The sequence below is a fragment of the Eulemur rufifrons genome, chromosome 16 (genome assembly GCF_041146395.1).
Source record: "Eulemur rufifrons isolate Redbay chromosome 16, OSU_ERuf_1, whole genome shotgun sequence".
NCBI classification, from domain to species: domain Eukaryota; kingdom Metazoa; phylum Chordata; class Mammalia; order Primates; family Lemuridae; genus Eulemur; species Eulemur rufifrons.
In genome coordinates this window covers 39,743,511-39,757,009 of record NC_090998.1, presented here as the reverse complement: position 1 = coordinate 39,757,009, position 13,499 = coordinate 39,743,511, and the positions used below count along the sequence as shown (strand labels likewise).

The following is a 13,499-nucleotide window of genomic DNA, read 5'->3' as shown; positions in this document are numbered from 1 at the left end:
TAAATCTATTAACTGTGTTTATAGTTACCAGGCTGTCGAAAGAAAAAGCTGTACGTCCAAAACAGCTAAATTTTCCACAGTGAAGGAAAGGCCTACCGGAGACATTACCAAAAAGGAAATCAAGCCAGTAAAGATATAAACTGTTTATTTTATTTCCATTCCTAACATGAATGTGAATTTATTGCTTCATTTGACATTTAAAATAGAACTTTTGCAAATCACCTCAGAAAATATACATTTGCAAAGTATTGCTGAAAATCCTAGTCTTAAACCCACTGACAGAATTCCCTAAACCTTGTTTTCAAAGGCATTTATGATGATTTTCACAGTTTCCATAGTTGCAAAGAACAAAGAAATCATCTTGGAACAGGAGTGGAATTTGATCAGAATAATCCAAAAAAGACATGTCTGCTTCTTTACAGACTCACAGATTGCTTGATTTTTAGGGGCTCCTACATGATACACCTACTTATACAGGGCTTTCCTAATCACAGTGGACCCTTTCCTGCCTTGCAGTCTACTGTGTTCAGCAAAGTGTGTGCTAGATAATAAGGATAATGAACCCAAGAACCTAAACTGCCTTAAGTTTTAAACTGGCAAGTACGGTCTGTATTTTCGGAACTGAGGACTGGAATGCAGAAAATAAGCTTTGGTGGGATACTGGACTAAAAAACGTAAAACTGGGCAGAACTAGGTGTGGCAGCCTGGTACATTAACTCTGAAAGCCATACCAGTGAAACTGAGAGTAGCAAATAGGTTCAGATTTTTTTTTTTCCTAGAAAATTTATGCCCTTTGGTTTTGGATTTTCAATTAGTATTTGTTTATTCAGTGTGTGAATTATTAAGATCTTTCCACTGCTCTCTTTTGAAAGTCTTCTTTTAAAAAAAAAACAAAACTTTTTTTTTTTTTTTTTTTGAGACAGGATCTTGTTCTGTCTCCCTGGTTAGAGTGCAATGGGGTCATCATAGCTCACTGGAGCCTCAAACTCCTGGGCTGGAGTGATCCTCCTGCCTCAGCTTCCCAAATAGGTGGGACTACAGGGACGTTCCATGGTGCCTGGTTAAATTTTCTGTTTTTAGTAGAGATGGGGTCTGCTCTTGCTCAGGCTGGTCTCCAACTCCTGAGCTCAAGCAATCCTCCCTGCTCAGCCTCCCAAAGTGCTGGGATTATAGGCGCAAGCCACTGCAGTGGCCCAGAGTCTTCTTTTGAGTGATTTTAACAGCTTCTTAGTGCCAGGCTCTCAAAGGGGAGGTGAAATTTAAATCTGTTGGGTGACCATTTAAAGAAAATTGGAAACAATTTGAAGTCAATGAATACAGTCAGGTTTGGAGATAATGGTGGCTTTCAACTATGAAAGCCACTGTTCTTTTGCAGGGGACGTTCAAAGCTGTCGTTTTGTTTTGTTTCTAATTATTTGAGACTTGAGAAAATGACTAAATAGAACATAACAGAGACTTTTCAGGATGAAATTCAACGTTATCTAAAAACAAGGGTTTTCCTTCTCCCAGTTAGTATTGTACGTGTAAAACTGAAGCCTTAGTTATCTGAGCCACTCAGCTACTTCACAGCATACCCATAGATGTGAGGGCGTACTAAGGGCCAGGACAGTGGGGCCTGGATGTGATGTAGCTTCAGCTCAGAGAAGCTGGCCCGCTCCAGGGTCTTCCAGGTCTCTCTGGTCAGGTAGCAGCCACCGAACACAAGGAACCAGATCGGATCCAGGACCTGTTGCCAGAAGGAATTCCAGGTGGAAGGCTCAGCCGCCACATGCTCCATGAAATAAAAAGCCCCTCCCTGAGAAAGAACAACAAAGGATTTTAGTTTTGGGAAACTAAAACTGACTTATAAGGTGATTGAAGCTTCAGATTTCAGTGGCCCAGAGGCCAACTTCATGAGAAGATGTGGATAAATTAAAATTCACTAAGACACCCTTTGGGTCAATAGTCTCATCTTCTGTCAAATTTTGTACAGAGCTGCCAATCTGAAGCAATTGGCACCTGTTTTCTGATCATAAAAGTAATGCATAATAACAGCTAAAACTTAAAGCATTTGCTGTATGCTGAGTGCTGTCCTTAACGCTTGTCACTTGTTAACTCACTTAGTCCTCGCCACAGTGTTACTTGTTAAGTACAGACTGAGCATCACTACTCTCAAAACCCAAAATGCTCCAAAATCGCAGACTTTATGAGCACCAACATGGTGCTCAAAGGAAATGCTCATTGGAACGTTTCAGGGTTTTGGATTTTTAGATTAGGGGAGCTCAACTGGTATATATTCCACGATCCAGAAAAATCTGAAATCCGAACCTCTTCTGGTTCCAAGCATTTTGGGTAAAAAAGTACTAAGCCTGTATTGCTGTTACCATCCCTGTTTTTACATGTGAGGTATCCAAGTCACAAAATAAGTAACTTGCCCAGGATCACACAGCTTGGAAATGTCAAAACCAGGCATTGAGCCTGGCAGTCTAGCTCAAGTCTAGCTGGCAATACTGCCCCAGGAATACGTTTATTATAGAAAATACAAGAAAATTTAAAAAGAAAAACAATCAACTACCATCCCATGACCAAAGGATAACTACCGTTAAGGTTGTTTTTGTTTTTTTTTTTTTTTTGAGACAGAGTCTCACTCTGTTGTCCGGGCTATAGTGCCGTGAGTCAGCCTAGCTCACAGCAACCTCAAACTCCTAGGCTCAAGCGATCCTCCCGCCTCAGCCTCCCGAGTAGCTGGGACTACAGGCAGCGCCACCATGCCCAGCCAATTTTTTCTATATATATATTTTTTAGCTGTCCAAATCATTTCTTTCTATTTTTAGTAGAGATGGGGTCTCGCTCTTGCTCAGGCTTGGCTCGAACTCCTGACCTTGAGCGATCCGCCCACCTCAGTCTCCCAGAGTGCTAGGATTACAAGCGTGAGCCCCCGTGCCCAGCCCGGTTAAGGTTTTTTGTGTATATGAATGTGTATTTTTTTCTGTAAAACTAAGATTGTAATATACATTCTGTTTTGTAACCTGGTGTATTTTGTTTGAATGTTATTCTAAAGTTGATTTAAAAACTCTTTACCCAGTATTTCACACCACTGAAGGTACCATCTCTTATTTAACTCTCCTGATTTAGGTTCTTTTCAATTTTTCACGACTTTAAATACTGTTACAGTGAACATCCTTATCCCTAAATCTTGGTAACTATCTCTATTTCCAAATAAATAACTTGCTGAGAAATAGAATTGCTGAGTCAATGCTCTGTGCCTTTTTAAAGCTGTTGGTATGAGTTGTCAACTTGCCTTTTGGAACAGTTGTGTGAAACTTATGTATGTAATGGATATAAGTGCTTATTGTCAATAAAACCTCATCAACAGTGTTTATATTTCTTGTATCATTGCTAATTTGATAGGCAAGATTGTATTTCATCTTCAAAACTATGCATATCTTTAATATTCTTAATAGATTTAAAATCTTTTATTAAAGCTTATCGGTTATTTGGATCTCCTTTTTTTTTTTTTTGAGACAGAGTCTCACTCTATTGCCCTAAGTAGAGTGCTGTGATGTCAGCCTAGCTCACAGCAACCTCCAACTCCTGGGCTGAAGCGAACCTCCTGCCTCAGCCTCCTGAGTAGCTGGGACTACAGGCATGCGCCACCATGCCTGGCTAATTTTTTCTATATATTTTTAGTTGTCCAGCTAATTTCTTTCCATTTTTAGTAGAGACGGGGTCTCACTCTTGCTCAGGCTGGTCTTGAACTCCTGACCTCAAGCGATCCTCCCGCCTTCGCCTCTCAGAGTGCTAGGATTACAGGCTTGAGTCACTGCGCCTGGCCTACTTTTATTAGTAGTAGTAGTAGTAGTATTTTGAGACAGAGTCTCGCTCTGTTGCTCGGGCTAGAGTGCCGTGGCGTCAGCCTAGCTCACAGAAACCTCAAACTCCTGGGTTTAAGGAATCCTTTTGCCTCAGCCTCCCGAGTAGCTGGCACTACAGGCATGCGCCACCATGCCCAGCTAATTTTTTTTATATATATGTTTTTAGCTGTCCAGATCATTTCTTTCTATTTTTAGTAGGGACGGGGTCTCGCTCTTGCTCAGGCTGGTCTTGAACTCCTGACCTCGAACAATCCACCCGCCTCGGCCTCCCAGAGTGCTAGGATTACAGGCGTGAGCCACCGCGCCCGGCCTCCCAGTAGTTTACTTTTTATGTTAGAATGTTTGATTCCCCTGAAATTGATACGACTATACGACTGCCCTTGGTAATAATGGATGCGTCTAATCAGTCCTTCTCACACCCCTTCACTCACCGGCCTCAGCACTCTGCACACCTCTCGGAGAATCTGCTCCTGGTTCTCCACAGAGCACAAGACCAGGGTGCAGACCGCCACATCCATAGAGCCATCAGCCACCTGGTGCATGTTCTCCCCGGCAGCCACCACAAAGCGCTCAAACTGCAGGTGTCGGTTCTCTGCAACGCTGTTGATCAAAAACTTCTCCAAGTTGGGGTTGGGATCAATACAGGTCACCCTGCACCCAGGTGGGTAGAACTTGAAGTTGGCCCCGGTGCCACAGCCCACCTCCAGCAGGGAGAGCTTCCCAGAGGGGCCGGCAAACTCCTGCAGGTTGCTGAAGAGCTCCCTCTTCTTGCTTGCCATCTGTTCGTTGTACACCACAGTGAATGTCCGCAAGAAGTAGGGGAACCATTTTCTGCATATCCAGTCCCACAAGCCCAGAAAGTTCAGCAGGAACACAGGAAATGCCAGGATGTAGATGGTCAGTCGGAGGATCAAGATGGTAAGTGCCATTGCTCCGAAGAGAGGAAAAAAACAGAACAACAGTTAGAGACCTGACTCCTTTAATTGCAGCACACAGGCTTCTGGCCACACTCCCACACTCGGGAGCCAATCAGCTGAAGAGGAAGGAAGAACTGGCTGTCTTGGGAAAGCGCAGCTCAAGTCAAATCTTGGCAAAGACAGTCCGTTTTGCCCAATTAATAGTCACTTGGCAGAAGTTGACTCAGCTTAGTTTTCATGAAGCGAAATGAGAAGTTTCCCAGTTTTTCCTTAGAAGTAAAGTTGATTACAATCCTTTATTCCTTCTTTCCCTTCTCTGGGTATGACGACTACTGCTAGTTTCCTCCCGGAGTTACATAAGCACAGCGTCCTTACACCTTACCAGGGTCGTCCAGCAACTTCTATTATAGAAAAGAAAACAGAATCTGTGGGTGGAGCCTGCTCAAACCACATCAGAAGACTGCTGTCCAGGCCCCTTTATGACAACACACCCCTCTCCTACTCCACCCCTGCCCCCTTCCTGCTCCCAAGCTAGCAAGCCCTGTTTGCTAAAAAGGAAGTGAAGGGGCATGGCTGCCTGGCCACAGTCAGTAAGAATTCCCACTTTTACATTCTGGGCGGAGGCTCGCATATATTCATGACTCAATGGCAGGATTATTTCTGTCATTGTTTAGGGACACCCATCTTTTAAAGGGTAGGTCTCAGTCTTCAAATTGTGCCAGAGTTAGTATATTACTCAGCTATTTTAGATAAAAATAGTTCCCAGAGTATTCACATTTGGAAGCCTAAAGCCTTCAGAAAATAGTTTTCAGCATCCATCTGCTTTTAACAAGAAAGCCTGAGGTTTAGAAGGGTTAGGGAACACAGAGGTTTAAAAAAATAATGGTAACATTTACTTTTTTAAACTGGGTGTTGGATACAGGAAGTGTTCTGTTTGTCTTTTTTTTTTTTTATGCCCTGTGCATATTGTATAAATATTATATCTATTCCATATTTGAACAGCTTTTGTAAGGTGGAATTGATATACAAAAACTTTACCTATTTTATGTGTACAGTTTGATAAGTTTTGCCATATCTATATACCTGTGAAATCATCACTTTGGTCAAGATAAGTGAACATTTCCATCTTCTCCAAAAGTTTCTTCTTGCTCTTTTGTGATTCCTTCTCCTGCATTCGTCATCTCAAGGTAACCAGGGACCTGTTTTCTATTTTTGAAAACGGGATGCAGGAACCAGGGAAGAAATTGAGCAACTGGACAGGACTGGAAGACCCTAAAGCCTTCAGCAAAGGGGATGAAGATAATTTCATAGAAAATTTAATTCTTCTTTTTAAAATGGATAGGCCCACAGCCACAAAGTTTGCTTGTCAGAAAAGCACCAAAGCAACCTCCAGACATAATTAGCAAAATTAAAATGCTGTTGGGAACCTAGTTGGCTGGAAGACTTTGCCATTTAACTCAGCTATCGGTAGTTTCTTTTGCAGATCACACAACCTCGTTATCCCTCTTGTGACACACACTTTTTTTTTTTTTTTTTTTTTACTTTTGCACTTTTTTTTGTTTTTGTTTAGGGAAACAGCTTTAATGTTGTTCCTGAAATTCTTTTTAAGAATTGTGAAAACAAAATGGCATGGTGGAATTCTTAGCAAAGGACAGTCACTGGATCTCAAAGCCCACTCTAGACAGATGCAATTGAATGATCAAATCAAATAATAAAATGTTTAATCTTCAAAAAAACCCCACAGAACAAATGCACTACTGATACATGCAACAACAGAAATGAATCTCACAGATTAAAAGAAAAAAATAGTATCTACTACAGTATTACATTTACATGAAGTTCAAAAACAGGCAAAACTGACTTACAGTGATAAAGGTAATTGGGGATTATGACAGGAGGGCCACAAAGGAGCCTCCTAGGGGTACTGGAAATGTTCTATATCTTGGTTTTGTTGGAGGTTAAACAGGTGTATGTATATGTAAAGGTTTATCAAGCTATACACTTAAGTTTGTATACTTTATTGTATGTAAATTTACCTCAATAAAAAAGAAAAAATGTAATAAGGCTGTTCAAGAAAAAAAGATAAAGGACATACATAGATAATATTAGGAATTAAAAAGGGGGCATATGTACAGATAAAATAAAAATTTTTTATGACCATAAGAGAATGTTACATTATGTGCAACTTGTATGTTAATACATTTAAAGATGTGGATGAATTGAATAATTTTCTGCAAAACCGCAAATTAGAAAATAGCAATATTAATTTGAGAAGACATAGAAAATCTGATTAGACTACTAACTGTAAGGTTTTAAAAACGGAGTGGCTGGTGCCAGAGAAAGACGAGCAGAGTTGAAAGGGATAAGTAAAGAGGCTTTATTGGGGTGCTCCCGGGTGGGGGTAACAGGTCCCAAGAGAGAGACCGGGATGAGCCTCATGGTCCCACCCAGAAGTCTGGGTGGGCTTATATGCATTTTTAGGGGTGGAGGGTGGGAGTTTCTCTGGAGGGAAGTTTTCAGTGAGAAGAATGAGGAATTTCTTTGTTTCAGCTTTAGGGCAGGTATGGAGGAGCAGGAGGGGCTGCTGCTTTTTCCATTAGGGAGGGGAGGGGTGCCCGCCACCAGCCTTACACTAACCTCTATAGAGTCTAAATTGGGGGCTGGGTGCAGTGGCTCATGCCTGTAATCCTAGCACTCTGGGAGGCCAAGGCAGGAGGATCACTTGAGCTTAGGAGTTCGAGACCAGCCTGAGCAAGAGCAAGACCCCATCTCTATAAAAAATAGAAAAATTAGCCGGGCATGGCAGCTTCTGCCTGTAGTCCCAGCTACTCAGGAGGCTGAGGCAGGAGGATCACTTTAGGCCAGGAATTGGAGGTTGCAGTGAGCTATAATGATGCCACTGCACTCTAGCCAGGGCAACAGAGCCAGACTCTGTCTCAACAACAACAAAAACAAAAAGCTGGCCGGGTGCGGTGGCTCATGCCTGTAATCCTAGCACTCTGGGAGGCCGAGGTGGGTGGATCGCTCAAGGTCAGGAGTTCGAGACCAGCCTGAGCAAGAGTGAGACCCCGTCTCTACTAAAAATAGAAAGAAATTATATGGACAACTAAAAATATATATATATAGAAAAATTAGCCGGGCATAGTGGCGCATGCCTGTAGTCCCAGCTACTCGGGAGGCTGAGGCAGGAGGATCGCTTGAGCCCAGGAGTTTGAGGTTGCTGTGAGGTAGGCTGACGCCATGGCACTCACTCTAGCCTGGGCAACAAAGTGAGACTCTGTCTCAAAAAAAAAAAGCTAAATTGGTAGTAAAAATTCTCTCCTTCAAAAGCACCAGGCCTACATGATTTTATGAAGACATTTTTACCAAGCCTTTCATCACTCTTAGTAAACAGTTCTAGAAAACAGAAAATTAAGGAAATTAACTCATTTTATAAACCTAGTATAACCTTAACGTTAGGTCAGACAGAAACAATATAAAAGGAGAATTTACGGGCTAAGCTCACTTACAAATAAAGATAAAAAGATCCTAAATAAAATGGCATCAAAAAAACTCAGAAAGGCCGGGCGCGGTGGCTCACGCCTGTAATCCTAGCACTCTGGGAGGCCGAGGTGGGCGGATCGTTTGAGCTCAGGAGTTCGAGACCAGCCTGAGCAAGAGCGAGACCCCATCTCTACTAAAAATAGAAAGAAATTATATGGACAGCTAAAAAAATATATATATATAGAAAAAATTAGCCGGGCATGGTGGTGCATGCCTGTAGTCCCAGCTACTCGGGAGGCTGAGACAGGAGGATCGCTTGAGCCTAGGAGTTTGAGGTTGCTGTGAGCTAGGCTGACGCCACGGCACTCACTCTAGCCTGGGCAACAGAGTGAGACTCTGTCTCAAAAAAAAAAAAAAACAAAAACTCAGAAGTATATTTTAAAATGTGTTGTATCTTTTGAATGCCAAGATGCTTATACATTCAAAATCTATCAGTAAAACATTACAGATTATAGGAGGAAATTCATTTAACCATCTCAATAGATAAGGTAAAGTAGTTGGTAAAAATTCACCACTTACTCATGTTAAGTTTGACATACCGATGGCAACCATGTACTTCTATCTATACTCTTTGCACCTGTGTACCAACCCTGTTGGCTTACTACCTTCCAAATATTTTCATTCAGTTGGCTCACCCTAGATTCAAACTGTCTTAAACCAAATCCATTTGCTTCATCTCTCTCCTGACTTTCTTAGGTCAATTCATAACACTATCATTTTCCCAGTTACTGAGGCCTAAATTTTTTGTAAAATTTTTAGTTATGATAAAATATATGTAACATAAAATTTACCGTCCTAATCACTTTTGAGTTTACAGTTTAGCAATGTTAAGTACATTTGCATTGTTTTGCAGCCAGTCTCTGGAACTGTTTATCTTGCAAAACTGAAACTGTGTACCCATTAAACAACAACTTCCCATTTCTTTTTCTCTCTAGCGCCTGGAACCACCATTCTACTCTTTGATTTTATAAATTTGACTATTTTAGACACCTCATTTAAGTGGAATCAGGTGGTTTTTCTTTCTGTGACAGGCTTATCTTACTTAGCATAAGGACCTCAAGGTTTAGCCATATTGTTGTATATTGCAGAATTTCCTGTTTTAAGACTAAATAGTATTCCATTGTATGTATGCACCACATTTTCTTTATCAGTTCACCTCTAGATGGACATTTAGGTTGTTTTCATATCTTGGCTATTGTGGATAGTACTGCAGAGAACACAAGAGTGCTAATATCATGATTTTAATCCTTTTGGATAAACACCCAGAAGTGGTATTGCTAGATTGAATGGTAGTTTTAATTTTAATTTTTTGAGGAACCTCCATACTTTTTTCCATAGTGCTTACATCATTTTGCATTCTCACCAACAGTGCAGAAGGTTCCAATTTCTCCACATTATGACCCACACTTAATGTCTTTTGTTTTTTTGATAATAGCCTGTCTTGGCAGGTGTGAGGTGACATTGTGCTTTTGATTTGCATTTCTGTGATGATTTGTGACGTTGAGCACCTTTTCATGTGCTTGTTGACTGTTTGTTTGTTGTCTTTGGTGAAATATCTATTCAAATCCTTAGCCCATTTTTTAATTGGGTTATTACGTTTTTTTTATTGTCGAGTTATGAGTTCCTTATATATTTTGGATATTAGCCTCTTAATGGATGTATGGCTTTACAGGTATTTTCTCCCATTCCATAGGTGACCTTTTCATTTTGTTGATCATTTGCTTTGCTGTGCAGAAGCCTTTTAGTTTGACATAATCTTATTTGTCAGTTTTTGCTTTTGTTGCCTGTACTCTGGAATCATATCAAAAAAGTCGTTGCTGAGCTCAATGTCATTGAGATTTTCCTCCATGTTTTCTTCTAGGAGTTTTATAGTTTCAAATATTACATTTAAGTAATTTTTGTTTGTCTCAAGATATTTTTTGATTTCCCTTTTGATTTATTCTTTGACCTAACAGCATTAGATAAAATTAATGTTCATTAAACAACATGAATGTGTTGTTTAATTTCCATAGTTTTGTGAATTTTCCAATTTTCCTCTTATTGATTTCCAGTTGCCATTTTAGTTAGAAAAGATACTTGATATCATTGCAACTTCTTGAATTTAAGACTTGTTTTGTGGCCCAACATATGGTATATCTTGGACAGAGATCCAAGTGTGAGCTTGAGAAGAATGTATATTTTGCTGCTGTTGGATAGAATATTCCGTATATGCCTGGTAGGTCCATTTGTTCTATGATGTTGTTCAAGTCCTCTGTTTCTTTATGAATCTTCCGTCTGGATGATTTATCCATTGTTAAGAGTGGGGTATTAACATCCTCTGTTATTAATGTATTGCTGTGTATTTATCCTTTCAGTTTTGTTAATACCGGCATACCTCAGAGATACCGTAGGTTTGGTTCCAGACCACCTCGCCAAAGCAAATATAGCAATAAGCAAATCATACAAATATTTTAGTTTCTCAGTGCATATAAAAGTTATATTTACGCTACATTCTAGTCTATTAAGTGTACAATAGCATTATGTCTGTAAAACAATGTATATATCTTAACTAAAATGTATTGTTCAAAAATGCTAACGATCATCTAAGCCTTCAGCGAGTCGTTATCTCTTTGCTGGTGAAGGCTCTTGCCTCGATGTTGATGTCTGCTGACTGATCAGGGTTGTGGTTGGTGAAGGTTGGGGTGGCTGTGGCAATTACTCAAAGTAAGACGACAATGAAGTTTGATGCATGCATCGACTCTTCCTTTCATGAAAGATTTCTGTGTAGCGTGTGATGCTGTGTGATAGCATTTTACTCATATTAGAGCGTCTCTCAAAGGTAGAGTCAATCCTCTCAAACCCTGCCTACTGCTTTATCAGCTAAGTTTATGGAATATTCTAAATCCTTTGTTGTCATTTCAACAGCATTCAGAGCATCTTCGTAGGAGTAAATTCCATCTCAAGGCACCACTTTCTTTGCTGATGCATGAGAAGCAACTCCTCATCTGTTCAAGTTTTATCATGAGATTGCAGCAATTCAGTCACATCTTAGGGCTCCACTTCTAATTCTAGTTCTCTTGCTATTTCCACCACATCTGCGGTTATTTTCTCCACTGATGTCTTGGACCCCTCAAAGTCATCCATAGGGTGGGACTCAACTTCTTCCAAACTCCTATAAATGTTGCTATTTTGCCCCCTTCCATGAATTGTGAATGTTCTTAATGGCATCTAGAATGGTGAATCCTTTCCAGAAAGTTTTCTATTCACTTTGCCCAGATCCAGCAGAGGAATCACTATCTATGGTAGCTATAGCCTTTCACGATGTATTTCTTAAATAGTGAGACTTAGAAGTCAAAATCGCTCCTTGTTCCATGGGCTGCAGAATGGATATTGTGTTAGGAGGCAAGAAAACAATGTGAATCTCCTTGCACGTCTCCATCAGTGCTCTTGGGCGGCTGGGTGCATTGTCAACGAGCAGTGATATTTTGAAAGGAATCTTTGAGCAGTGGGTCTCCACAGTGTGGTTAAAATACTTGGCAAACTGTGCACACGGAGGGAGCTGATGGAGAGGGCCGCTGTCCAGTGGTGGACACTGTTTCAGCCAGACGATCACAGTTCCCGTGGTGTGTGAGCGAGCCCAGGCCGGGTCTCCTCTCCTGCCACCATGGGCTGCACGTTGAGTGTCAAAGACGAGGCACAGTGGAACGGAACAGGATGATCCACTGCAGCTTGCCGGTGGATGTGAAGAAAGTGGCGGATGATTTGGATAGACTATCCCAAAACAACTGCATTCCAACTCAGCAAGATGTTCTTCAGACAAGAGTGAATGGAAGCACATTTCCCCTTCAAGGACCTATACTTCAAGATGTTTGATGTAAGAGGCCAGAGATCAGAACAAAAAGAGCGGATTCACTGTCTTGAAGGAATGACAGCAGTTATCTTCTGTGTGTCCCTCAGAGATCGTGACCGTGTTCCGGCTGAGGATGAGGAGATGCATTGAATGCAGGGAAGCATGAAATTATTATATGGCATTTACAATAACAGATGGGTTCCAGAACACTTCCATCATTCTCTTCCATAACAAGAAAGACCTTTTTGCAGGAAAAATAAAGAGGATCCCGGTAACTATCTGTTATCCAGAATACACACGTTCCAATACGTATGAAGAGGCAGCTGCTGATACCCAGTGCCGGTCTGAAGATCTGAACAGAAGAAAAGGTACTGCGGAGATCTACGCTCACTGCACCTGTGCCACAGGCACCAACAATGTGCAGTTTATTTTCGATGCTGTAGCAGATGTCATTGTTAAAAGCAACTGAAAGGAACATGGGCTTTACTGAAGAGCGTGGGTGTTAGTGAAAGTGACTGCAGCGTGGAGTGTTGAGGCCAGACATCTTTTGCGGTCTCATGGGGCAGCTGCAGGTACCAAGGGGACCAGGGAATGGCAGCAGCGTGTGGAATCTTAGCACCCTTTAGCACAATCCTCTGTATTATGGAGCTTTTAGTTGAGATGAGATGTGAAAGTCAGGCAGACATTGGAATTGGAGTAACTGTAAAGTATGACTCAATCATAAGACATCACTTCGATTTCATAATCTCAGATGTTTGAGGCAGATGTGAAGTTGAGGTGCTGTATTCTAGAACCTCAGTGTGTAATTTACTCTTTTTTCTTCCCATCCTAACAAACCACCAGTAGTGCATTTTAAAAGTTTTTATCATCAAGAGAAGAGTAACTTTGCTAAATTTTATTTGTTTGCAGAGGAATCTTGATTAAAACACAGTCCTAACTATGCATATGATGTGACCGGATCATCTTGAAAATAATTCTCAGTAGGAACTCGTTTTTAACTCTTGGTATGGTCAGAATATAATATTCCCGTACTGACTTAAAATTCTTTGCAGTTATTGGGGCCATAAATATAGCTTTTGTGGGTGAAAGTTATTTTACTATCCTGCTCAAAGTACCATGATTGTTTCTAAATGGTTATTGCACTGGAGAGTCCTGCAATAAGATTCTAGCTCTCTCTTTTCTTTCAACTTATGGTTGAAAGTTAACTTATTTATGCCAATTGCCAGATTACTAGATAAAGTAGTACGATAAAAGCCAGGTTCTGGAATACAGACATACCCAGGGCAGCTGCCAATCAGAAATGCAAATTCCAGGCCGGGCATGGTGGCTCAACCTGTAATCCTAGCACTCTGGGAG

At 41.0% G+C, this 13,499-nt stretch overlaps 1 protein-coding gene and 1 pseudogene across 1 annotated transcript; one reads left to right on the top strand and one right to left on the bottom strand.

Moving 5' to 3' along the window:
• Positions 1-435: 435 nt before the first annotated feature.
• On the bottom strand, positions 436-5,141 carry TMT1A (thiol methyltransferase 1A). The gene is made up of 2 exons (XM_069490989.1): positions 4,286-5,141; positions 436-1,795 (listed from the first exon to the last, which is right to left on the bottom strand). Exons 1-2 carry the CDS (start codon positions 4,781-4,783, stop codon positions 1,559-1,561), a joined length of 735 nt encoding a protein of 244 aa, XP_069347090.1. The 5' UTR covers positions 4,784-5,141; the 3' UTR covers positions 436-1,558.
• A 6,866-nt stretch (positions 5,142-12,007) lies between these two features.
• On the top strand, positions 12,008-12,633 carry LOC138397272 (guanine nucleotide-binding protein G(i) subunit alpha-3 pseudogene; annotated as a pseudogene).
• Positions 12,634-13,499: the final 866 nt, after the last annotated feature.

Coding starts and splice junctions, on each gene's coding strand:
- TMT1A (XM_069490989.1), bottom strand. CDS start 4,783: ATGGCACTTACCATCTTGATCCTCCGACTGACCATCTACATCCTGGCA. Junction 1,796..4,285: donor TGTGCAGAGTGCTGAGGCCG/GTGAGTGAAGGG, acceptor GTTCTTTCTCAG/GGAGGGGCTTTTTATTTCAT.